The sequence below is a fragment of the Dama dama genome, chromosome 10, assembly GCF_033118175.1.
Source record: "Dama dama isolate Ldn47 chromosome 10, ASM3311817v1, whole genome shotgun sequence".
NCBI classification, from domain to species: Eukaryota; Metazoa; Chordata; class Mammalia; order Artiodactyla; family Cervidae; genus Dama; species Dama dama.
The window spans coordinates 37568032-37595059 of NC_083690.1; the positions used below are offsets into that span (position 1 = coordinate 37568032).

A 27028-nucleotide genomic window follows, 5' to 3' on the forward strand; every position below is an offset into this window, starting at 1 on the left:
ACTTCATTGTCGAGGTGACACTTGCATCCTTGGTTCCACTTACCTCTCCCCAGCTTTGCAGGTGCCCAGGGAATGACTCCAGTAGAGACTGAGCCCCACCTCTGACGGCGGCCTCCTCCCCCGGCAATGCTCTCACCCAATCCCCCAGTCCTGGATTTGTGACCTAAGAGTTGGTCAAAGCAAAGCCCAGGACTTTGGATGAAGACAGAGGGGAAAGCAGTACCTTCTAGAATTTGGGAAGCCTGACGACACCGGGAGTGGGGGAGCGAGGGTGGTGGGGATCGAGATGCAGAAAGTCCCAGGAAATGACCACAGCCCTCCCTGGTCCACCTCTGACGGCAGCCTGAGTTCAACCTGCCTCCAGGGGTTTCAGATATGTGAGCCAGGAAATCCACTTCTGAGTTGTTTCTGTTACTCATCCCTAGCAGCATTCTAACAAATACGCACACCTGAGACCTCCCTTCCTCTCGTTGTGAAACTGAGCTGATTTGATGAGTTGACGCTGAGTTCGAGCAGAAAGCGTGTTTGTGTTATTCGCTCAGGAGGCACTCGGTAGGCATTTGCAGAATGAATCAATCAATGAAGGAACTCATGGGGTCAGAAACTTGAACCCAGCTCTGACTCAGCCACTTAACCTGGAGTGTAACGTCAGGCCACTCTTCTTGCAGTGTCTGGGTTTCCGCATCTGTAAAGTGAGGCTGAGTCCTAACAAGCACTGCCCGTCCGCCTACCTCATAGGCCTTGCAGTCCTTGTCTCGGGTCTCGGGAAGACCCGAGAGATGGGAAACACACCTCAAGCTGGGAAGCGGCGGGGGCGGGGGGGCTCCATTGGGGGACAGTTCTCTAAGCCTTCAATGGAACAAGTCCTTGGGTGGGGAGAACCTGGAGTTCCAAGAACTCAGAGATCTGTGTCTTCCTGGAATCTGCCTCCCCCGGTTCCCTGGGATGAAAATGCTATACACTCCCTTCTTTCCTGCCATCGCAGGGTCCCCAAGAAGACAGCCACGCACCCCTGCCGACTCCTCAGGGCTGGCCCACTTGGGGAGGGCCGTGGGCCTGGGGCTGGTGCAGGGTCTTGGGCTCACCAAACTCCTTCCTCCCTGCCTCTCTGCTCCTTCCTCCTCGCTGTACTGGCCTTACTGCCTCCTGGTCACAAGGGGGCAGCCTCGCTTTGGGCTTCTGGACTTAGGTGGTGGTGGACCGGCCCGGGCAGCGGGAGGCCAGGGGGCAAGTCTTTCCAGCAGCACCCACCCCCGTGTCTCCTTCGGTCTCAGCCTGCGCCCACCCCCGGATGGGGACCCTGGGTCTCTCCCTGAGATCAAAGGATGCCACCCAGTACCCTGTGAGGAGGAGGAAAGCGGGGCGACCCTAAGCCTTCTTCCAGGGCTGCACGTATATGTGAGGCGGCCAAAGCCTGCGACAGCCGAGGCACACCGCATGGAGGCCAGGTACACACGCCGAGTGCGCCTCAACCTGGGCCTGCTCACGGCCCAAGCCATGCGGAAACCATGTGGTGTCACCTGAGGGGCTCTGAAGAGCTCTGATACCAGTCCTTTATGTCTCAGCGCAGAAAGAATTCCGCAAAGTGATAGATGATAAGTGATTTATTAGGGGGCTTGTGAGGCTTACAAGCAGGCGGGCAAGGGGCTGCTGCAGCCCGAGAACTTGGTGGGCTACAGGTTTATATTCAAAGGAAAAATGGGGAAGGGGAGAACACCTGTTTCTTGAGTGGAAGTCATGCTTCCATCATCAGCTCCCTCTCCAGGCTGGGCTGGGGAGTTGCTTGTCCCGACATGGCCACCAATGACTGTTTTTCATGTGTGTGGAGAGCACGTCCGGGGGATCCTTACCTTTCTGAGCTCACTGGGCAGGATGTGGGGCTCGTGCCACCATTGTCTCATTGTTTTGGGGGCATGTCTCCTGCATCCGTCGCATGGTTTTGTTGCCAAGCAAGCCTGCCTGGTTCTGTGGTTAAGCAAACCTGCTCGTTAGCTTACAGCAGCTAGCTGTATTTTTTTTTTTCCTACTTACTGCCCCATATTCTTTTTCTACTTACAGTCGCCTCATGGGATTAACTATTTAATCACCTCCTGTGTCCCTTTATTCTGTCCCTATCAATCAACATGGCTCAATGAGGAAACTTGGTCTACCAGAAGACCCCACAGGTATGGCCAGGGGTGGGGCAGGGGTTGGGGGGAGATCCCCCCCTGGTTTCAGTGACAGCACCCATCTCCCAAATGTGGTGACAGAATGGGGCTGGGTGGCCAGGCAGCTCCCCTCCCTGCCCTGGCCCAGCAGGGAGCGTGCTTGGCGGCTCCCCCCTGGGGCTCTGGAGATACCAGCTGTTACTCGCTCTCTGGACTTGAGTTTTTTCAGCTCTATGAGGTGGCAGTCCCAGTTCCAAGCCCGCTGTGAGGAGTGCATGCCTGTCGACTATTCCCCTTGGTGTTGGCATGGGGACCTTGGTGGGAGGCACACCTTCTTGCCGTGTTGGACCGAGCAAGAAGCAACCGTGTTGGGTCCTCATCAACCCCTACTCAGGTGAGTGACTCTACCTTAGTGGCTTTCGAGCTGTTTTGTGGTCATGAGCCCCATGGGACACATTGTGGCCTCTTTCCCACCCCCCTGTGTGTCTGAAACAGAACTGACTCCACGTGCTGCAGAGTGCTTTCTCCTGTTGAAGTGCCAGCCGAGATTTTACAACTCTGACCCTCAGTTTGAAAAACTGCTCTTGATCCTATTTCGTCCCTTTCTTTTTATGCTGCGCCACCTGGCTTGCTGGGATCTTAGCTCCCCGACCAGGGACCGAACCCGTGCCCTTGGCAATGAAAGCGCAGAGTCTTAACCACTGGAATCCCAGGGAATTCCCTCTTCCCCTTTTCTGAATGGACCTCATGAACTCCTTTTCTGTTGCTGCTGGAACCACTCACCACAGATGGGGAGGCTGGTCCTTGAGATCATGCAGGTGCCTTCTCTTTCAGTGCTGGAGGTCAGAGGTCCACAGCCCGCCTCAGTGGCTGAACGGGTGCTGGAGGTTTCTGGAGGCTCCAGGGGAGAACCAGGTTCCTCTTCCAGCTCTGAGAGGCTGCAGCAGAGTGGACGCTACAGCAGACGGTCAGAGGCAGGTGCCCAGGGGCCGGGATTCTCTCCCGGAAGGAAGCGGTGCTTCCTGTGGGTCAGCAGCAGGGCAAAACATGCTCTTTTCAGAACATCACGATGTCCTTTGAGAACGCAGTTACCCGTGTTGTCTTAACAGTACTAGAGTCGTGTGGGAATCACTGCTCCACTTCTGGGCACGCAGCCAGGCCACACTCAAGGCTGCGCTGTATTCATTTTCCCCGCCAGTCACTTTTTCTTTGTTGCAGCTCTCAGGAGTCTCAGCCTTGAAATGTCAAACTTGGCCTCTCCTTATGATGAAGATAACTGAGTTTGGGTACAATAATCTCTAAACCAAAATGACAACTTGTGCTTTTTCTCTCCCACTGCACACCTTGCCCCCCACCACACCCACGGGGAAGAGGCTGCTTGGCAGAGGGAGGTCTGTCTGTCTGTCTGTCATCTATAAACAATGGGAACAGGGTGCCTCCTCTGCCCAAGTCCTGCCGGGCTAAAGACTGCACTCGAGAAATGGTTCTTTTGGTTGACAGGTGTACCAGATGGCTCGATTTAGGAAAGTAAGTCTAAGATTCTACCCCCCAAACTCACTAGTCTGACAAAGAATTCACCCACATTTCCGTACTAAAAATGCAAACAGTATAAGGAAAACAAAACCCAAAACATATTCAGTGTTTTTATTTAATTTTTTTCAGCAGACAATTTACATACCTCCCCACCCCTTCCTTTAAGTTAGTGTTGACAACGTTCCATAATAAACTACTTAAAGAGAAGCTTTGGTCAAGAATGGAATGAAATTGCAAAACAAAACAAAACAACCCCCCAAACAAAACCCAAATCACTGCTGCTTTAAAAAAACCAACACTTTCACCAATTATGTTCAAACGAAACACACAAGGAGGTTTGCGCCATGTGCGTCTTCAGTGTTTGCTGGCGGCGGGCTCCCCTCCCCGTGCGAATGGCGGAGCTGCCCCGGCGCAGCCGGTCCGTCCTCATGCTGGGTCTGGAGGCTCGCTCAGCTTCACATTATCCGAAGACCCTGGATGGAAGACTCTAAGGTCTGGGAGCGGCGGGGAGAACACGGATCATCACTGGGGACTGGCCAGCCTGGCGTTTCACCCACTACCCCACCTGCCTCGGAGCCCCGGACTCGCCAGGGCAGGGCGCCCCCTGCTGGTCCTCCCATGCCGTGCGCTCCCGGCCCACAGGCTCCGGGCACACCCTGGGGGGAGGGCACGTATGTTCTTCTCATCTGTGTCGCTGGCCCCGCACTCCAGTGCCCAGATGGAGATGGTAGGCACTCCCACTTCTGTAACCCCCACGCAGCCAGTCGGGCACGCAACGCCGAGCGTGGGCTCACCGGGGGACGGACCACAGAGGAGGACGTGCGCACAGGAGAGGAAGGTTGGCCGCAGGGATCAAAGGAGGACGGCGCTACCCGCCCAGATGGAGCTAATTACACAGGTGCGGAGGCCCCAAAGCGGGCCAAGGTAACAAGCGGGAGAGACTTGCAGGGGCAGAAACATCAATCGTCCTGGAAGCCCTACAGGCAGCGGCAGAGTTCTGTACACGTTTCACTTCGGCGGTTCGGTCCGCCTCTCCTCCCCGGTTCCTCACCTCCCCCGCCACCCGCCCAGACCCGGAAGCTGGAGGCTGCAGAAGCCTCCGGGGTTTGTCCCTCACTCACAACGCCCTTCCATCCGGCCCCCTAAGCCCGGCTGGTCCAAAACCTCCTGGCCACTCCCCACCATCTGGAGGTACGTCCTCGTCACTTGTTCACTAGACTCGGAGCCCAGGCCGCCCACACATCATAGCAGGCGCCTCTCCCAGTGGGTTCCAGAGTCGCCCCGCTGCCCGCAGACACGCCAGGCTCCTCCAGGGGCCTCTGCCTGGCCCACGGTGCCCCCTGTAGCCCAGACCACTCACTACCTGAAACCCACCCCGCCTGAAGAGGCCGCTCAGTCTGTGCAGCCTCCCCCACCCTGCACTCCCCCGCGGGAACACAGGCGCTGATTTCTCCCCCACCGAGCTGCTCCCCCACGCCGTCCTCCTCTCTCTCCACCAGACAGCCCTTCGAGGGCCTTCATGGCCACACCCTCAGGGCCAGCCCCCAGGCCCGGTACCTGAAGGCCGGCAGCGAGTGCTGGTCAGAGGAATCGGTGCGGATCAAAAAAACATAGCTACCGAGTTTGACCAGACTGGGCCCAACCCCGGGCCGCCACGAAAGCAGCGCTCGGCTCCCCGTCGGGGTCTCCACAGACACCCGGGAGAGCGTCCGACGCCTCGGTGAGACAGAGCGGCTTTCTCCTGCTAATAGCCCCCAGGGGCAGCCCAGTGCACCACACTCCTGCCGTGTGCTGCAGGTGACGGTTGGGTTAAAGACACGGGAACGGTCTTCTCACAAGAAGCATTTAAGCACCAATGAGATGTGTTCTGAGAGCTACAGACAATACCTTGAAATCCCAAATGGTCATGGCTCCATCGATGCCGGTAGTGCAAAATTTGCGACAATCTTGCTTGTCCACCTCATAAATAGACACTTGGCTGAAAAGAAACACAAGCAGGAGAGACTGTGAGGGACGCGGTGGACAAGCCCCAAACCCCAGCCTTCCTAGACGCGTATCGGCGTTTGCAGGGAGCAAAGTGTCTACCAGTTTCCTTTCAGGTGTCTGTGGATATTAGTCTGTGGCAACCCGACTCAGAAAATGCTCAAATGAATTTTATTACCAGGTATCCAGAAAAGAAAGCGACTGCCAAAAGGTTAAAGTTAAGGATGGGTATTAACCTCAGGGATGCAAAGAGAAGCAGGGTGGGTGATCCGGACCAGAGTGCGCCCCGGGGGAGCAGGAGGCGGGCATGACCACAGTCGGGACAGGCTTTCTGAACAAACTAGAGGCCTCGTAGAGCATGACTGAAATCCACCTGGTTCCTCAGGTCCACCGTGATGCTGCTGAGAAATCTAACTGAATGATCTTACTCGTACACATTACTTGAAATCCAGGATTGAAACAACTACAGTTACTTTTCAAACAGGGTACGCCTGACCTTCCCGCCGGGTGCTCCCTATAGAGGAACACGACGTCAGGGCAGCCTCCTTTTGTTCTCAGGCACGTTTCTGAGAAAGGGAGGCTCAGAAGAGGCAGCCTGAGGGCAGGTCCCGTGCTCCGCGTGGGGAACGCCTGCGCAGACTGACTACGGGTGCGGGTGGAGCTGGCTCTCTGACCCTCACAGACCCGTCAGGAAACAGAGAAGCGGCGCCCCCTGGCGGGCCGGGCGCGCGGCACCTACGTGATGCTGTTCTGGTGTAGCGTCTCCAGCGCCGTGTTGCGGTCCTCGGTCGTGGCCCGCTTGTCCATGTTGCGGAAGCGCTCCATGGCCGACATGTTGCGCTGGATGCTCTGTTTAGGGATGTCCAGCTTGGAGACAAAGGTCAAGCAACCGCGGTCGTCGTAGTTAAAGAGCATGGGGCAGCAATCGTGGCCCTGAAACAGGGGAGCACTCAGGCCGGGTGGGGGCGGGGGGTGCCCACCAGCTCCCCCAGCGGAATGGTCCCACCACGGAGGCCTCTGGAGCCGTTGCTTCTACGAGGCTGCTGTTCCCTGTACCCAGGCACACTCCTGGTCCCGAGAATGAAACGCAGGGCACATGAGGGAAAATAAGAGAAATACTTACAGCAGCCACGACGCTGTTCTCTGAGACGAACGACACACTCAGGAGGGGCAGGAACTCCGTCTTCAGAGTTGAGACCCTGAACACCAGAACACCTGTTAACGCGCGCTGGAAGGGGCCGTGCAGCCTCTTCAGACACAGGAGGTGACAGAGGACACGTTCTCAAGGGGCGTCACAGCATGAAGGACAGACACTTCCTAAGAGGAGCCCTGAGGGGACTTCCCTGGTGGTCCAGTGGCTAAGACCGCGTCCCAATGCAGGGGAGCCCGGATGAGATCCCCTGCAGGGAACTAGATCCCACATGCCGCAGCTGAGCCCCTGTGTGGCCAAATAATAATTTTTTTTTTTTTTTTTAAAGAGAGAAGCCCTGTGACCTCCAGCAATCTCCAGCACAGGCCAGCCCCAAGGTGACCTGGAGCAGCAGGGGCCTCTGCCCCTCTGGCTGTGCCCAGCCCTCCTGGTTCTCTGGCGCCCTAGCCTTGGCCCCCTGCCCCGTTACCCACATGCCCTCCTCCTGCCCACCTGAAGTCCCCCCTGATTTCTGAAACCCGGCCCGAGCCTCCTCAGCCCCACAAGCAGCTGTCCTGCACCACTGCAGCCTGCAGGGCGTCCCCTCTCTCTGGCCTCCTAGAGCTGACTGTCACGGTCACTCACGGCCGAAGGCCGCTCTCTGACCCGGCCCTCGTCTGTGCCCATAGGGGCTCCTAGTGGGCGGGACCACAGACATTCTCGAAGTCTAGTCTGTGCCCGTTGGGCGCCGGGGCTGCAATTATGGCCGCTGACGAACAAAACACAGTGCTGGCCAGCCAGGACCTCACACGTGAATGGGCCGTGTGCGCATGTCTGCTTCGTGGCCATCTGGCCAAGAGATGATACAGATACAGCAGCAAATGTGCTGAGTGCTTATGTAGGATTTTATGCATCAGAAATGCATCCTGGTTGTGCTCAGTTGTTGTCTGACTCTTTGTGACCCCATGGACTATAGCCCGCCAGGCTCTCTGTCCATGGGATTTTCCAGGCAAGAACACTGGAGTGGGTTTCCATTTCCTTCTCCAGGGGCTCTTCCCGACCCAGGGATCAAACCTGCGTCTCCTGAACTGGGAAGGACCCCACGGCGCCATGGGAAAGTCACCCCTGCGACCTCCGACTGCCTCCTCCGCCAGCAGGGCTGGTATAGGATTGGGGTCCTAACACCTCATCCGAGGCCTTCCTGCAGCTCATGTGGCTCTTACTAAGTGAGGATACTTATGTCTGAGATGGAGAAGGGTGGAGGATGTAACCTGACTTGCAGCACCGGAAAAGCCAAATAATAAGTCAGTAGGATGGTAGACAGGGGCTTGTCATGAGCATTTGCTCAGAACTCATGATGCGTTACAATAAACTCTACAGAAAGCAAGCAGCCATGACATCAAGACGTGACTGAAGGACAAGGAGCAAATTACTGTACAGAATGCACAGCATAATCCCACTGGAGTTGAAAATGAAAAGATGTATGCGTCTATATATGTGCAGAAAAATCTTCTCGAGGACAATGTAACTTAGGATGGGGGCGTGTTTAGTAAAAATACATTCTCTTTGAAACGTCACTTCGCTGCCGCCATGCGGCGGGGGGAGTCAGATGTGACTGGTTCCCGGAACAGGGTGCCAGGTCAGGAAACCCTTACGGGTGGTGCCATCCTTTCCCTCTAGCTGCCAATGGAAAGGATGCACCAGGAAAGAACCAAGATTCATAAGCGGAAAGAACTGCAGTCATCCCCCCTCCCCCTCCAGACACGATCAGCAGACGTGAGCTCTGAGGTCTGAAGGATGCCCTCCACCCTCCTCGGGGCTGAGCCGGGGCCTCCTCACCCCGAGTCCCTGCAATCCAGGCCCCTCCAGGGCGCACCTCAGGTTGGCTGGCTCCCAGGGGTCGGGCGTCACCGAGGCCCCAGGTGAATGGAGCTCTGCTCACCCACCACAGAGAGGAAGAACACTTCCCCCACTTCGTCTAAGGCTGTGGGACGACACTCACATGCTGTGAGGGATTCTCAGGGATGGATTAACTGCCACCTGAGGGATATTCTGGGACCAGGAGGCTCCTTTGGAGGATTCATGATGGGCATTTCCATTAAGAAGTGTTTCTGGAAGGGAGACCTGAATCTTCAAAATCGCCCCAGATGGACCATCTAAGTGCGTGAAGGTAACTTTAAAGGCTGCCGCGCAGCCTGGATGGGACTTTTATGCTCGTGTCCTGCACTTCCACCAGGGACGGGCAGCCTCAGGCCAGCTGCAGAGAGACCCCACGCCGCTCCTCTGTAAGCCCAGACAAAGGCTAACACTCACTGCACGCTTTTTGAGGCGTCGGCAACGGACACGGTGCTGTCGTGGCTGACCCAGGCCAGGCGGCTGCCACTGGCCGAGAAGCTGACCCCGTGCACCCAGCCGCCGGTGCCGCTGCCACCGAACTCAGACATCAGCTGACCAAAAGGCATCTTGCTGCCCCAGGGCGTGCTGGCTGGCTTCTCATCCACTTCTTTAATGTAGGCAGAAAACACTCTGTGGTTTAAGGGCAGGGAGAGAAGGAAAAAGGGAATGAAAACATCCGTATGTACCACTAGAGACAGGCCACGGGCGGCTGCCGACAGTTGTCCCAAGATGCAAAGGCACCGACTCAGCAAAACCAAAACCTGACAACGGGCAAGTCCCCACATGCACCTCTCGAGGCGGGGACGGTTCGGCGGGCTGCCTCCGCGTCAGTTCAAGCGTGGCCTACGTCCTGGGAGGCACCACTCTTGGGGCGCAGCATCCGCAGGTGATGGACACAGAAGCCCTTCCCTCCTGGAGGGCGTCTGGGGGAGGACCATGCTGTCCTGCCCGCCCACCGCCGGCCCCTCCCCGGCCCATGGCGGACTCTGCTAAATGAGGCTACCCGCCACCATTCACAACAACCACGGTCCAGGAAGCCCACACAGACAGGAGAGAGGAAACGATTTGCCACCCTGCAGGAAACCACCGGTACTAACTTATGTGAAGAAAGAAAGGGACATCCCAAGAGAAAGCCAAGGGCGGCCCGGGAGGCTGAGGGGGCAGGCTCTCCCCAGCGTCTTCGTCCAGCCTTGACGGCAGGTCTCGTCTGGGATAAAGGCGGGTCCTTTACAGCCTCAGGTCATCGGTCTCCTTCTCTAATTCCAAGACTTAATTCTGTCTGTGAGGTGTTCTGACCCAGGCGTGGGAAGCAGAAGGGCTGGAGAACAGCTGGGAGTCGACTGGAGAACAGTCGGTCCTTCTTGTCCCTTCCACCCTCCAGTGCTATTTGTTTGTATGGCTTCGCTTTGAAAACTTCTGAACCCTAAAGACTGCTGCACTGCTTCTCAAGCAGAAAGGTCAGTATTTTCCCAGAAGCACCTGATGCTACCGTCCTCCCATCCCACAGCCGAATTCTTACACACATCCTTAAAAAAACAAACCAAAAGAACTTGGGTATTCTTGGATATAAATCACTAGACGGGTTTTCTGGAACGTCTCCACGCAGCTTACTAAAGAAAGCTGCACCCCATTTCCTAACCCCATCTCCACACAGCTTAGTAAAGAAAGCTGCACCCCATCTCCCAACCCAACTCAGCAAATAATGAAGCAACATTTATTTGCTTTTCTTTTGGCTAAAGCGGGGAAAAAAGCCTTCTTGATAAAGCACAGCTTTAAAAAGCAATTACATCGTATGCTCGTTAAAGCTCTCAGTAAAGTGGTCCTGTTCCTTCCAGCCCCATGCTCATGACAAATAGAGCCTCAACTGAGAAGGAACCCAGTAGCGCCCTGTTCAGCTCTGTTTTGTTAATCTCAGCCTCACTCTGGAACGTGCCGAGTCCGCTACCAGGGTTGTGAGATGAGAAACGGCCTGTGGGGGCGGGGGACCCTGCACCTGCACCCCCCACCCCCGGCCCGGGGATGCTCCGCCAGAGGACACTTCCTGGTTTGGCCCCTGCAGCCCCTCCACCTGTCCCTCCTCGCCCTCTTCTTTCTGCTTCCTGATTTCCGCACTTGCTGGCCCTCCTTTTCTAGATCACAAGCTCCTTTCATCTCCTGAGTCCCTCGTGGGGCCTGACAGAGTCCCTTACAAAGGAAAGGAACCAGACACAAACACATGCTGAAGGATGGAGAACAAGGAGCTGAAGACTGATGCCGACTCTCGCCTGTTCCCACCTGCATTTGAAGTCGCAGGATCCCGCGGCCAGCAAGACGTTGTTGGGATGCCAATCCAAGCTGAGGACTGTGGAGCGGATGGGCTTTTTAATGTGCTTGCTCACCCACCTACAAAAGGAGAAGACCCATTTCAGCTTACCCACGCATCAAGCAACTGTCCCCAAATGACCCACAGATGTGTGCCAGGTGAAACCAGCTACACAGGGTTCTCACAGGGCCGCCGGGTCTCCTGCTGGAGAGGAGGTGCGTTTATAAAGGAATAGAGAAAGGGGGACCCTCAGCAGCCCTTCTGCTCTCCTGTCTTTCAGGCTTTGACATTTTCACCGGAACAGCCAGTGCTGAACTTTCCCAGCTACCAGGGGATCCTCGTCAGTGAGTGTATTTGTAGATTAATTCTGGTACCACCGCCCCCCACCATGGACTTTCAGATTACCTGTGACTCTAACTTTAGGAATAAAAATGGAGGTTTGACATCACTTAAATTTTTATTACAAATAACTCAGTGATTTGTTCCTTCGTTTTGAGTTAGGTTTGGGTTGTAAAATAGTTTAATTCCCTTTCTAAGTCTCTGTGAAGCTGCAATTTTATTTTTTCACAGAAAAGTCAAGAAATGAGTAGAACCTCTTGCTGAACATGAGCCTCTGGCTAATTCTCTGTGCATGCGTTCTAAGTTGTTTCAGTCGTGTCTGACTCTTGCGACCCCATGGACTGTAGCCCACCAGGCTCCTCTGTCCATGGGATTCTCCTGGCAAGAATACATGAGAGTGGGTTGCCATGCCCTTCTCCAGGGCCTTCTCCCGATCCAGGGATTGAACCTGGGTCTCCTGAGATTCCTGCGTTGCAGGTGAATTCTTTACCACTGAGCCACCTGGGAAGCCCAATTCTCTAGCTCCACTCAAAACATTTATGGACTTCCCTGGTATTCCAGTGATCGAGACTCCTCCTTTCCAATGCAGGGGGCATGTGTTCAACCTCTGGTCAGGGAACTAAGAATCCACATGCCAAAAAAGATTAAAAGAAAAAAAAAAAAAATCCAACAACCCCAAAATAGTTTATTTATATCTAAGATCAGTCATTATTCTGGCCTAATTCAATTTCTGTCCTTAAACTGCTGCTTAAAAACCAATCCCGTTCTGTTACTCAAGAGCTGGGAGACTCACTCTTGAGCTGAATGCTAGGTCACTTTTCTAGAGAATCTTTTTCACAGGGGCCTTTCTGGAAAACAGACAACATTCTGACATGTTTTGTGCCAGTTATTTTACATTAAAAGACTTTAGAGGTTTTTTTAGAGTACTTGCATCCCACCAATGAAATACTATGCCATAGCTGAGACATTCCACTGAACACGCGTCTTGTTCAAGGGACAGTACTGTGTCCTACAGTTGAGCCCAGTTTACCTGCACTGAAACTATTTTTCAATGAATAAAAATGCCAAATCACTGAGGTTGAAGGCTTACCCAGGAAAAAAGCTGCTGTTCCTGTTACAGTGAACCTTCTGAACTATTTCTTGTGGGCGGTATTTTGTTATCCTTATTTTAACAGGTGCTTGAAAGAAAGGCCGCCAGTCTTTAATTCATAATTCAGTCTTGTTGCAAATTCACAGACGATCAAAATTTCTGGGGTTTTACTAAACTACAAAATGTAATATGATCATCCCTTCCTCTCCTTGTTTCAGACAGGGACACATGAAGAATACTGTGTGCTCGGCTATTTTTAGTACAAACACAAACACTGCCAGTTTCACCCTAAGCGACAGTCCCATGTTGGAGGGTATCTACCACCCTTTCTGAACACGTGCCGGGGAGAGCAGAGTGGTTTCCTTATCAAAGGAGCAGGAAGGAGCAGTTAAAATCAGTTACTTAGCCATAAAATAAACCCTGGTATCTTGACGGACTCAGCCACGAGTGGTTTACAGTATAAAGAATGTACAACAGGCTGATTTATTTCTGAGATTTTGGTCAACTTTTACTTCAATAGTTTAGATGAGTAAAATGTTATACCAGGACACAGATTTCGTTAGCGAACTTTATTTTATCTTTTTTTTTTAGCAAACTTTAAAGACAGGAGAATACTGCTCTCTGTAGGAATTCTAGATATTTTAAAGTCAACAGAGATAGGGGAAAAAAACCTGTTCCTTAGGGCATGGGGACTCTTTCAAGTTTATGATTTATACATCAGGGTACGAAAACAGCAACGTAGAACAGTGCAGAGTGAGAAGAGTCGTAGCACCGTAAAGAACAAACAAGCTGGGAGACCAGAATATGGAAACGACAGCTCAATATTAATGTGAAGAAGGCGTGAGACTGGACTTAGAAGAAGGAAAAGTGCTCAGAGAGAATGGAGAATTTCAAAGGAAAAAACATCTCTGGATGCAGAGGAGCTGAAGTTATAGTTAAGCCTGTACCCAGTGCCTAAAGAAGTCACCGAGGACACAGCGGTCCAAACGTACAATTCCACAGACAGAAATAAAAATACTCGAACGGTGCTCACCAGTCATTTTCAGACTCGAAGTAACAGACGGAGATGAGTCGTGCTCCGCTACCCACAGCAAACTTGTTCTCTAGCGGGGACCACTTGACGAAAGTGGCCGCCCGGTTAATTCTCAGGATCACCAGGGTTGGCTTCCAGACACCATCCTTCTGACTCCAGACGTAGGCATTGCGGTCAGCCCCGCAAGTGACGATGCGGTCACTCTTGGGAGCCCAGTCGATACCTGCAAGTGAGATGTGGTGGGCATCTGCTCCGCCTGGCCAGCAACAACAGACGGGGCACTGGCCGGTGGGCCGGGCTGGAGGTGGGCCTGGGACCTTCCTCCCCAGCCCTTCCTTCCCCACCAATGGTCCTGATCACCAAGGCAAGGGTGCTCCTCTGCAAAGTTCTGAAGCTCAGGATCCTCCGGAGACCAGGCAGAACAGAGCTTTTAACTGTGGCGCTTACAAACCAAGCAGGGGCATTCTTACCACCCACTCCCATAGCTTGAGAATCCTGATCTGTTTTCTTCCATCATTATCAGATTGGTTTTAACTTTTGGTCTGAAAGTACCTTTATTCATGCAGTAACAGACCTCAGTTATTAACTGAAAGTCTGCAATATGACATCCAAAGAAAACAACGTACAGGGTGAACGACCTTCAGTACAGAGAGGGGAAAATACAACTTGTGATTCTTCTGAAGGTAGCTGTTATTTAAACAAACCAAAATGCCTTTCCTATATGATACAGGTTCTGTGAGAGTCTTCGAGTATCTGTGGATCTAAACTAGGAAGAGACCTAAACAGAGTCAGGACTGCGTGTGCTCAGTCAGCTGTGTCCGACTCTGCGACCCCATGGACTATAGCCTGCCAGGCTCCCTGTCCACGGGATTCTCCAGGTAAGAGTACTGGAGTGGGTTATCATGCCCTCCTCCAGGGGATCTTCCTGACCCAGGGATCAAACCTCCCTCTCTTAAATCTCCTGCATTGGCAGGCAAGTTCTTTACCACTAGTGGAACCCCAGTACCACCTGGGAAGCCTCTATGAAGGATCCCAAAGTCCAGGTCAGTTTGTTATACACCAAGGGTAAAATCTGCTATGACTCAGTCATTTTATATTTTCTGATGAAATATTTTCTATAAATATAATTTAACATTAAAGTTATAGAAATACCACTCATACATTTTTATTAGAGGTATTTCCCTAAAAACAATCAACATTCTTAACATTTATATGAAAAAATAAGAATCAGAGTCTCCATTAGTCATAAATCACAGTGACTTTAGGAGTGTGAGGAGTTTATATTCATTCACCTACCGGAGTAGTCAGCTCAATTATTCATACCACTAAAAGGAAAAAGATGGGGGAGTGTATTCTCAGTGATGTGCATTTTTGACTTAAAATCCATTCATTACAGGATAGCTTTGCAGCCCTCTTTATTAGATTTAAATTTTTATTTTTAACTACAACAGCAAACCCACATATTATCACAAGATACACATCACAACGGGGCATACTGGAAAGTAAAAAAAGCTCTATTTCCATTCTCACATCTACACATGTTCCTCCCTCAAAGGACACTAATATCATGGCAAACATTTTCTTCTGCTTTCAGTAAATTACCAGTGGTTATACGTTATGTTAGAACACTGATTTCATCTCAATAATTTCTCAAAACATCCTTTTGTTATATGTTTGATTTCCAATCACTTATTATTAATAGAATAGACAAAATCAAAATGAACATTAAGGCACATACCTTCTTGCTCTGGTTAAAATGATCTATGATAAATTCCCAGGAGTGTAATGCAAAAACACATACTTGTTAAAAAGTGAAGAAGGCAAATGGTCAGTAAAAGGCAAGTTCTCATCTCTTGCTAATTTAGTGCTGCATCTTTTTATTTTTTTTCTGTTTTCCTGCCATCAGAAGACTTGAAAAGGAAAGGAATCAAGCGTCATCCTGTCTCTCCTTTACAAACTGTATCTCAGGGTAACCAGACAGTAGGTGAACCTAAGTGTCTCTTTTATAAATGCATTCCAGTTAACAGAGAAGAAATGCTAGAGAGTATTACCATGGTGCAGCCACTTCTAAATTAGTGGAAAGGGAAAAGATCATCAACAGTTGCTAACATCACAGAGAGAAAGGTGACCAGACGTTGTGTGCCTCCTTCATGAACCTGCCATCTCCTAACTTCAACCAGCGAGTCACAGGGAACAGGGGACGAAGAAATACGTGAAGCAATGAGTGCCTGCGGTCTGCGAGACCCGGGCTCTGGAAAACACTGCGGGACAGACAACCTGATGTCTCAATGTTCTTAACAAGTAAATAGCAAAGGAAAAGAAAGAAGGAACCTACACGCTGCAGATACATCAGTTAATCACAACCTTATGAGGATGCCAATTAAAACAGCTGACGATTGTATTGGTTATTGTTTGATGAATCCTTATCTTTTAGAGACAGGAACTGAATTATGAGATGAGGCAATGTCTGGGATGTGCTTGAAAACAGTACAGGAAGAAGGAAAGTGAGTTGAGAACAAGACTGGCTACCAATTGGTAATTGTTGACTCTGAGTGACGGGTACATAGGGGCTCATTGCATTACTCTTTTATATGCCATCTGCTTAAACTGTCCACAGTAAAATCTTTTTTTTTTAAGAGATGGTGATCAAATATTTAATAAAAAAGAATAAACTCAAAGAAAAACACCAGAACCCTGTTATCCTTTGATGCATGACATATTCTTTTCCTCTGTATTACTGAGCAGATTTTTCTTCTAAAAAACTTCAGAGAGGCGTTTTCTTTTTCCATAGTTACTATCTCTCTGAGGAAGTATGTTTGATCTTTGGTCTCCTGCCACAGAGTTATATTTAGACTTTTCCAACAACAGTTTTTGTTTTTTTTTCAGATCTAAAAAAGAAAAATGTCATTTGAGCATCTGGACAGAAAACAGGCCCAAGTTCAAAGGATTCCCAACGAGAAGCAGGGGAGAGAAAGGATATAACTATTTCACTTTCTTGGCTAGTTCTCTGCTCTTTCATCTTGGCCTTTTCTCATTTTTTCAGTATTTCCTAATGCTAAAATTCCAATTTAAAATATGAGTGTGCTTATTTTTAGGCTGCAAGGCCACCGGCAAAGGGACTTAATGGAAATAGGCCAAACCTCATAGAAATAAGGCCATGGGAAAGAAACAGCAACCAAAATAGAAACTATGTCTTTGGTGCTGGTTTGGTAATACAATCAGTTGGCCCCTGACTGGCATCACACACAAATCACTGGTCAAAGCCAGAAGGGACAGTCATGAGTTTTTGCTAGGGACACAATCTAAGGGGTACAGGTCAAAATATGCTGATTTTCTCTGATGGGGGAAGGATATCTTTATGCTAATCAGAATCAGAGGCAAAACTCAAGGGTCCCAATTAAAAAAAAAAAATTTACCATCAGTCCCTGTGCTGCCCACTTCAGCACAAAAATTACTGCAAGGAGAACAGAGACCCAAGACAGAGGTGAGAAATTTGTAATTGAAATGTTATGGAGAGTAAGTTTTGATGTGCTTGGCCAAATTGTTGAAAGCAAGAGGCTGAATCACTCAGCCAGAAAACAGGATAAAAAAGAAACTACAGTAGTTAAGGGTCAAAGAATAAAGAGTTCTTCCTGAACACAGAAATAACTGAGTATGTTTTTTTAAAAAAAGCCGTCAGATAGGATTTCCCAGAACAGTAATACATTCTCTTGAAACCTGGCATCAAGAAACAGTTCACTAAGTTCTGAAAACCTTTGTAAAAATTCTGTTTTCCTCTCTCCTTTACTTGACGCTTCCTTAACAACACTGCTCTGATGTTACCTCTCCCCAGCTATTCATTGAGAGCTTTGTCAAAGATGAACGTTACTGCACCCTTAGGAATGTGCCTCAGAACCAGTGCTTTAAGATCCAGTCTTTACAAATTGACAAGAAAAAAAGACACGAAAATTCAATGGAAGAGTGTTTAGGAGTTATGAACAGTGAAGTCATGAAAAAGAAAACCCAGGTGGCTAATAAACAGCAGCTCAACCTTTCTATGAACCAGGGAAATGCAACTCAGAGAGAGACCGCCACTCACTCATCAGCCAGTCCAACTCTATCTAGCCTGGGGAGACCAGCTCTCCTGTCAGGGCGGGTGGGGTGAAGGCAAGCTGACTACGCCTGGCAAGGCTGAGATCTGCATACCCCTGGGGTGCAGCAAGTCTCCCAGAGACAAACATTCACTCCTGGACGGAGATCTTCCTAGGCATGCTCAATTTAGCACTTCAATGTCACAAAGAAAAAGTGGAAACAAATGTTTTTCAGTGCAGGAATAAGTAAACAAAGGAGGCATGAAATGCTAACCAGTGGGTAAAAGGAATCAACTGGATCTACCTCCACCTACATACTTCTTCCCTGGTGGCTCAGCTGGTAAAGAATCCGCCTGCAGTGCGGGAGACCTGGGTTCGATCCCTGGGTCGGGAAGATCCCCTGGAGAAGGAATGGCTACCCGCTCCAGTATCCTGGCCTGGAGACTTCCATGGACTGTTCCATGGGGTCGCAAAGAGTCAGACACCACTGAGTGACTTTCACTTTCATCAACCCAATGCACATGAGTCTGAGCAACCTCCAGGAGACAGTGAAGGACAGGGAAGTCTGGCATGCTGCAGTCCCTGGGGTCTCAAAGAGTTGGAAACAACTGAGTGACTGAACAGTAACACATATACATGCAAGTGAAACTATAAAAAACAGACAAGGACAGTGTCATACCAAATTTCAGACTGCCTTCTGGGGGACAGGAATGGGAGGGAGAGGGAACGTTACCATTATCTAGAATAACACTTCTTATAATCCAATCTTCAGTTTCCCAAATTTTCTGGCACAGGAAAAAAGATAAACAGTGGCTAATTCTGGGTGGCAGGAATATGGGTATTTGTTACACGCCTCTTTGTCCTTTTCGATATTTTGGAATGTCTTCCTCGCCCCAAAGACAACATACAGGAAAGTCTGGGAAGACATGGCGTTCCCTCGGGACTTGCGAACACAGCTTGGCTGGCAGTTTCACCCAGCTGACGTGCTGTCTGGTTTTCGCTTTCACGTCTCATCTACATCTAAGCTGCTTAGTCCCCAGAGGTTGTGTTTTCAGTAACACTAGCAGAGTTCTGTGTACCAGCGGGGCTCAGAGACACACTTCAAAACCGAGGTCACTATTAAGTTATTTTCTCAAATTTTCTAAAGATGGCTCAGTAAGCACCGCATGACTCTGAGCAGGGTGGTTGGCTTACTTCACTAGGCTCTCTGTCTACAAGAGCGTACTGAGCGGGGAAATGCTGCCCTGAGCCCAGGTAACCTCTCCATTTACCTGTGATGTGTCCATTGTGTTCCTTGAGTTCATGAGCTTTCACCCACTGGCCCCCGTTCTTCTTATAGATGTGGACTTCGTGATTATTGGGGCTAAGGGCGATCTCTGGAAAAAAAGAAAGTCAAAGGTTAATATTTGAATTTGTCACCAAAAAAGGTACCTGTTACAGTGGGCTTTTTTTTTTTTCCAGGCTGTGCCACATGGCTCATGGGGATCTTAGTTCCCTGACCAGGGATTGAACCCAGGTCTTGGTAGTGAAAGTGTGGAGTACTAACCACTAGGTGACCAGGGAATTCCTACAGTGGACATTTTATTTATCTATTTATTTACTAAAAGAAAATTTTTTTTGCCTCACTGGGTAGCATGTCAGGCAGCATGTGGGATCTTAGTTCCCCAACCAGGGACTGAATCTGCACCTCCTGAATTGGAGCGTGACCACTAGACCACCAGGGAATTCCTACAGTGAGCATTTTAAAAACAGACTGAGGAAGGAATGGGAAGGCAGTTCTAGAAAATGGTTTCCAATATTGGCCCCTGAAGAATTCCTTTATTATTTTTACCTCTACTTGGAGCCCATATTTTAAAATGTTTTAAAGAGAAACTAAAAATTTCATTTTATTAAAAACATACACAACTGTCAATTAAGGATTCTAACCAGTAACTGCAAGGAGATCCAACCAGTCCATCCTAAAGGAGATCAGTCCTGGGTGTTCATTGGAAGGACTGATGTTGAAGCTGAAACTCCAATACTTTGGCCACCTGATGCGAAGAGCTGACTCATTTGAAAAGACCCTGATGCTGGGAAAGATTGAGGGCAGGAGGAGAAGGGGACAACGGAGGATAAGATGGTTGGATGGCATCACTGACTCAATGGACATGGGTTTGGGTGGACTCCGGGAGTTGGTGATGGACAGGGAGGCCTGGCATGCTGTGGTTCATGGGGTCGCAGAGTCAGACATGACTGAGCGACTGAACTGAACTGAACCAATAACAAACAAACATTACTACTATACTGAACTGATATAATTTTGGTCCACAGTAAAATATTTGATGTTTTAGTTTACCCATCCAATGTTACGAATGATAAATGATAAATTTCTGTAGACTTTCTGAAACACTGCAAATAGCTTGTAGGTTCTTATTATTGCTATCATGAACTGAAATAGGAACCACTAGTTTATTAAGGAAAAATACCTTTGATTCTACTGATAAAATAAATTGAAGTTTTTCTTTACAGTAAAGTCAATATAAATCACAAAATAAAAATCTGTTTTTAAGAGAAATCTCTTTGACCAATCTAAAATATTAAGAATATACATATATAATGGATTTTTTGAACTTATACAATATTTTTCTCCTTTCTGGTTCATCCATTTTTAAAAAATAAAAATTGATTTCTTAAAATTAAAGTCTATGACCCAAACTCTAGGTCAATCATTTAACAGCTCCCTCTTCTATCATATCCCCTTTTCTTCACTCCTTAGGAAAGCCGTATCTTAAAGATGAAACTATGGAATAAATACCTAGCTCTAAAATTCTAAGACTTTAAGTGCTTTCTGGAAACCAGTTACTTATTTCTTTAAATTTCCAGGATGTGTGTAGGGATTTCAAAATCCAAATCTAAATTTAAACCTGAAAACTATGTTTCAGATTAGAATGTGGCATAACAAAAATTCTGACTTAAGATACTGAGCATATCAACTAGTTTAAATGAGAAAAATTATAACTTGTATTCCTATTAAACACAATTGGAAATACTCCAAAACCCTATTCAGATGGGACAGTAGAGACAGAATTATAGGAAACTAAGCTATGAAGCTTTATGATGTGATCACAAAACAGAAGCTCTAGATTCACCAATCTGCCATGGTTCAAATATCCATATAGAGGCCCATATCTAGGTTTTCACTTTACTCAACAGCAACCTGAAGTATACTGTTTATGTGCCAAAGATTTACCTAAAAATAAGAGCAAACCGGGGCTCCCCTGGTGGTCCCGTGGCTAAGACTGATCTCAAGGCTGGTCACCCAGCCTCGATGCCTCATCGAGGAGCTAGATCCCACACGTGGCAACTAAAGATCCCACATGCCCAGCTGAATAAATAAATTCATTAAAAAAAAAAAAGTAAACCAAGTCTGAATTGCTTTAAAAGAGATAATGAAGCTACAGATTCAAAGTAATCCTTATCAAAATCCCAGCTGACTGACCAAGTTCTCTGAATCTATGTCCCGTTTACATATGACACTGAAATATGTGATTCTTAAAGAGGCCAACATCTAAGAGAATCAATGGTACCGAAATAAAGGAGCAAAGTCGATGGCATACTTACGGGTACGATCCCTGTTCCAGGCATGACAGGTGATTGGCTCCAGTAAAAACTGATGCAGGGACATTATTCTTAGTGTTTTCAAAGGATAGAAAGCTGCAACAAGAAATAGGGGAAAAAAAAAAAAAGAAATAGAAAAAAGCATTTAAAGGAGTAGGGAACCCGTATTTAAGTTTTCTGGGGATCCTGAAATGTTTGGGGGATAAATAAAACATTATTCCCTCATTAAAAGAGAATCAATCTCAACTTCAAATCTTAATCATTAAATACAGTTAGCACTGTAACCACCATTGTGGAATTTATTCTGTCAAGGGTCATCAAAGGACTCTAAAACCATGAGTTAAGGACTGTTGGGGTATGAGATATTCACAGTCTCAAAAGACCATCCCTCAGATTATTTACTAACTGAAAACAAAAAAAAAAAAATGCCTTTACAATAAAAAAAAAATCTGTCAGTCACTACCTTAGCCAAGTAATCTATCTTAGCATCGTTAAGTAGTGGAACAATATAATCTGATGGGCTTCCTGAAGGGAGGCAGTTTGAAGTGCACACCGCTTATAAGCAGTGACCACTTAATACTTGACCACTTAATACTTCCAAGAGAGCAAAAAGGGGCACTGTTAATAACTGTGCCATGAAAACAGGACACAGGGCTACCATGAAGAAGCCTAGTAATAAAAGAGATGGTGAACCTACCTATGAAATATTTATGCCAAACATTTATGCTAAATCCACTCAAGATCCAGACCTAATTTCTAGTTTGTAGGAAATAAAGGAGAGTGGACTTAGTTAAATAACATAAAGGGGAAACAGTTAAAACCATAAATGTGTGCCACCCTATAAAACAACTGACCTGGACTATTCAAAAAAGGTGGGAGTCGGGGTGGGATGGCTGTTTTAAAATTTTTTCTTTTTTAAAAAAAATCATTGAATTGTACACTTAGTATTTTATGTGGGATCTTAGTTCCCCAAGCAGGGACTGAACTCCTGCTCCTTCTGTTGAAAGTTCGGAGTCTTAACCATTGGAGTACCAAGGAAGTCCCTGGGGGTGGTTGTTCTAGATTAAAAGAGCTATGAAAACCAAATTTGATAAATGAAACTTGACTGTAAATCCACATTTTTAAAATAGCGATAAAAAATATATTTTGTAAAATAGGAAAAATTTGAATTTAGACTGCTGCTGCTGCTAAGTCACTTCAGTCATGTCCGACTCTGTGCGATCCCATAGACCAGGCTCCGCCATCCCTGGGATTCTCCAGGCAAGAACACTGGAGTGGGCTGCCATTTCCTTCTCATAACAAGGAATTATTTTCCATTTCTTAACTATGATAATGTGTGTGTTAGTCGCTCAGTCATGTCCAACTCTTTGAGACACCATGGACGGTAGCTCGCCAGGTTCCTCTGCCCATGGGATTCTTGAAGCAAGAATACTGGAGAGGGTAGCCATTCCCTTTTCCAGGGGAACTTCCTGACTCAGGGATGGAATCCGAGTCTCCTGCATTGGCAGGCAGATTCTTCACCACTGCGCCACCTGGGAAGCCCAACTATGATAATGGTTGGCCATAGGTAGGAGAATATTCTGACCCTGAGGTGGTAGAGATGAAGTCTTTAAGGATGAAGTCCTCTGTAACTTATTTTCATTCCTTCAGGACAACAAAGTAGATGTATAAAAGCGAATGTGGCAACATGTTAACAACTGGTGAAGATTAGGCAGGCTTGTTATTTATCCTCTAAACTTGTTATTGTAACTAAATGAAAGGCAGAGTTTGTGAAATGTTATTAAATCAAAAATCGTATCAAATTCACTATTTTACAGGCATCCAAATCTAGATAGACTGATGAAGCAACCTTTAGCTGAAATAGGAGAAATTTTTTCAAAGCAGCCAGGCGCCGACCCCCACCCACCCATCATCCCCTTAAAATCATTTCTACAAGGCATTCTCACAGCACTGAAGTTTCTATGCTTAAGTACAAGTCAAGTCAACTTAGGGTGGAGACAGAAATGTGAGATAGGAATTCTGATGCAAGCAGGAAATGAATGGGAAGGCCACCAGAAGGTTATGAGGTGAACAATAAGAATTCAGCAGACAAAGCAGAAATCAATCTCAGTGGAAAGCAAAGGAAATGCCTCTGCTAATTGTTGTAAAGGAATCCAAGGGTCAAAAAGAGATAAATATACCCTTAAATAAAACATCTGATATCTTGAACTGGCTAAGAAATGTCAGTGTTTTCCATTCTATTCTAAGAATGACAATATTTAGGTCATTAATCAAAAAATTTTTACTTATTTATTTATGGCTGCGCTGGGTCTTCACTGCTGCAGGAGGGCTTTCTCTAGTTGAGGAGCGCGGGTCATTGCAGAGCACAGGCTCTAGGGCGCACAGGCTTCAGAAGCTGTGGCAAGCAGGCTTAGTAGTTGTGCAAGGGCTTAGCTGCTCCATGGCATGTGGAATCTCCCTGAACCAGGGATCAAACCCATGTCTCCTGCATTGGCAGGCAGATTCTTAACCACTGGACCACCAGGGAAGTTCAAGATCATTCATTTTTTTTCACTTGTACATGTTCTGCAAGTTGCAACTCACATTTGAAGTCTCTAACTGAAAATTAAATTTTTTTAATGAATTCAAGTGAGACTGCCTAAATTTCTTCTGAAAAATAAATTTCCAGATACTCAGTGATTGATTCTTTTTCTCTGATGCTTACCCATTACAAAAGGTTTTACTCAGTTACTCAAAATAACATTATATAAAGATATGCAACAAATATATCCTTAACTAAAAGCAATTTAGTTTATATGCCACATTTTGTAGGCTCATTTGTAAACTGAAAAAAAAATGACCTGCAAATTAATAATTTAATGTAAAAGCTCTACATGCAATAAAAGCACACATTTCTTGTGCTTAGAAAAGGTGCAGAAAAAGGCTTTCTCATTCTAAAACTCAGGGTTATAAGCAATGGAGGAAAGCCTTCAAAAGAGGTAAACATTTACTCAATGGCATAATTAACTTCTAAAATTGCACTTCTAATTTTGTTATATCATTCAGGTTCCATATTTGGACCTACATTCAGGACCTGTACTTCTATAATCATGTGGCTATTTTAAGTCTGTAGACCAAGACAACATTCATGTTCGTCCAATTCATAAGACACCACCAGTGAACACAGCATGTGTTCATGAAACTCAGTGAAAGTAGAATAATGACAGCTTGGGTGTTTTTTTTCATCAAGAAAAAGAAATCTTCTGTCCTAGGGTGATAATTATCATTTCTAAACTGTGATTTCTACTTCAGTGAAATCTGGAAAGCTTGTCTTAGGACAGAGAGAAGAAAAAGAGACAGACAAAAAAGGTGATGACATTAACAAACTTCTACTGATGACCTTTTAGTGGCCAGCATGGAGGGGGAGAGAATGACTTCTCTGTAGCACGACATGACTCCAGGGGACCCCTCCATCCCTCAATTCCTTTCTCTACCTATCACTTGAGTCATCCTGATGTTTGGTTAGCCATGGGCAGTGGAGCCAAGGGGACCTGGGTTTGAATCCTGGCTTTGACACACACTAGCCAGGAAACCCCGGGCAGGTCACTCGCTATCTCCAAAATTCATTTTTCTTTATCTGTGAAATGGACATAGAACTGACATCGCAAGGCCAGTGGTAGGAGGATTAAATGAGAGAACACATGAACGTATGTGGTTCAAAGCCTACCCCAAAAGAGATGCTCAATAAATGAGTTCCCTTTCTCCCTCTGACCCAAGGTTTTTGAACCAGCCCCAGAAATACACCCCGGGAGTACCCTCTGAATTGGAAACACCTACACAGGCCTTACATTCCTGGCCCTGGAGCTTTAAAGTAATTGTACAGTGGGGATGTCAGTTTTCTACTTAGGGTCAGTGTTCGAGACTGTGATTCATCCAGTTTCTAATTGCTCTCATCACCCAACCCAGCAATACTAGGTGCTCTGACAAGGTCACCACACCCTCCACAGTGTTCAGAGACAGGTTCCAATTCCAGCCTCACCAGCAGACTAAACCTCATTAGGCAGAACCTGTTTCGGCATAGGATTAGTTAACTGGATGGAATTACTGATCCTCTCCCTCCTAGCAGATTTATTTTTCCAAGATGATCCCCTCCTTTAACTGTGATAAGCAGATGAATTAACCTTGGAAGGTCTCCGAATACTTTGAGTTAGAAGCAGCCACTTACACCTACTCCCTCACATGGCAAAAATATCCTCCTGAATGATACCCTCTCCTTTTTTTTTTTTAAGATACCTGAAACACCCAGGGTCTACTGGATACTAAAAGGTTAGATTTAAAAACTGATTAAAGTGCTCGCTTCGGCAGCACATATACTAAAATTGGAACGATACAGAGAAGATTAGCATGGCCCCTGCGCAAGGATGACACGCAAATTCGTGAAGCGTTCCATATTTTTGAAAAATAAATAAATAAAAACTGATTAAAGAAAGAGGGCAGAACTAGGATAATTTAGGTAATTTCGGTAAGGAGTTGAAATAGATAAAAGTAGGTTAGCACTGCCTTCTGGTTCCAAAGCCCCAGTATGAGAACAGATGGCTTTATAATCAAAGATTCTAAACTACAATGTATTAAGAGCCTACCATATTCCCAGCAGTGGAGCAATACCGGGTTGGGGCCAGAAACATAAATAAATCTGACACTTCTCTGGTCCACAAATCTAGGGGGAGAAGGGAAGAAGAGGAAGGGAAGACACATACACAGAGAATGTAAGAAGCACGAATAAAACTTAATTGAGCACATACTAAGGGACAGGGACTATCCTAAGCAATTTATGCAAATAAGCTCACTGGAGCTCAGAAACCCCTTAAGGATCTTAGTGATGTAGATGAGAAAACGGGGATTCAGACGAGCAATCTTCCTAGGGTCATCCAAGCAGTGGTGGTGCCGGGATGGCAGGGAGGCTGGGCAGTCTGACTGGAGGATTAGAATGATACAGACGCTAAAAAAAAAAGGTTGCATGGAGTAGGAGCGCAGGGGTCGACCATGACTTAGAGGAAGGCGGCACTCAAGCGGGGAGATTCTTAAAGAACTCGGGAGAGGCTTCTTCCCAGGTTCGGAAAGCTTCCCCCTATAGCTGAAGGATATATGCAGGGCTGCCCTAGACAGGAACAGACACTCCAGGGGCGCTTACTGCGCTCAAGAGACCCTATTCTAGACGCTGAAGAAAGGAATGAACTGTGCCTCGCGACGCGCGATCTGGGGTGGGGGTGGTGATCCCATTCACTACAATTTTAGCGCCTGTAATAAATGCCCACAATGGAAGCGCAGGAGAAGCAGTCTTTCATTCTGGCACTGGAGGAGGATCGGAACTTGAAAATCGTTGAGAGAGGGATCTGGGCGTGTGGGGACCCCAGGGCTCGGCAGGCCCCTCAGAGAACATCGCCTCCCCGGCCCGCCCCTCCCCTCCGCCTCCGGGCCCCGCGGCCTAAGCCCCCGCCTTGCTGCCCCCGCAGGTTCAGATCGGGAGCGAGGCCGGGCCAGGGGAGGCCAGCAGGGCCCGAAGCTCGCCCCTGCTGCCCCTTACCTGGGATCGGGGCCGTCCGGACGGGCTCGGAGCGTTGAATTCGCGGACTCTGGTCAGTCGACGCGAACAGGCTCCGGCGGGCGCGGGCGGAGGACCGAGGCCCAGAGGGAGCGGCTGACAGATCCCGGAAGTGGCCACGGCGCCTGCGCGGCGCGGCGGCGCGGGCTGTTAGCGCACGCGCGCCGTTGGGCGCGCGCGCCGCGGGAAAGGGTCGGGCGGCTCTTCAGGAGTTGGCGTCGGGAGAGCTCTGGACGTTGGTGGCTGAGCAGCGTGGACCTCTTAGTGCTTTCCTCGCAAAATGTCCTGAGACTTGCGGACCGAAGTGTGGAGCCTTGGCGCTTTCACA

The 27028-nt window shown here is 48.1% G+C and overlaps 1 protein-coding gene, 1 long non-coding RNA gene and 1 other non-coding gene across 5 annotated transcripts; 2 read left to right on the forward strand and 1 right to left on the reverse strand.

Moving 5' to 3' along the window:
* Positions 1-1219: 1219 nt before the first annotated feature.
* LOC133063823 (uncharacterized) lies at positions 1220-18892 on the forward strand. The gene is made up of 4 exons (XR_009694506.1): positions 1220-1448; positions 2059-2165; positions 2368-2541; positions 14183-18892. It is a non-coding gene; the product is annotated as an uncharacterized LOC133063823 (long non-coding RNA).
* Positions 3757-26815, reverse strand: ARPC1A (actin related protein 2/3 complex subunit 1A). 3 transcript variants are annotated; one of them, XM_061153673.1, is made up of 10 exons: positions 26683-26815; positions 21123-21215; positions 18794-18898; positions 13453-13675; positions 10963-11070; positions 9106-9318; positions 6787-6862; positions 6403-6596; positions 5568-5658; positions 3757-4174 (listed from the first exon to the last, which is right to left on the reverse strand). In XM_061153673.1, the coding sequence occupies exons 2-10, from the start codon at positions 21184-21186 to the stop codon at positions 4136-4138; spliced, it is 1113 nt and encodes a 370-aa protein (XP_061009656.1). In that variant the 5' UTR covers positions 21187-21215; positions 26683-26815; the 3' UTR covers positions 3757-4135. The 3 variants fall into 3 exon arrangements, with proteins under 3 accessions (XP_061009656.1, XP_061009657.1, XP_061009655.1); XM_061153674.1 differs by lacking the exon at positions 26683-26815 and adding an exon at positions 25739-25784 and having other exon boundaries at positions 3757-4153; XM_061153672.1 differs by lacking the exon at positions 26683-26815 and adding an exon at positions 25739-25775.
* On the forward strand, positions 25448-25554 carry LOC133064092 (U6 spliceosomal RNA). Its single transcript, XR_009694568.1, has one exon. It is a non-coding gene; the product is annotated as a U6 spliceosomal RNA (small nuclear RNA).
* Positions 26816-27028: the final 213 nt, after the last annotated feature.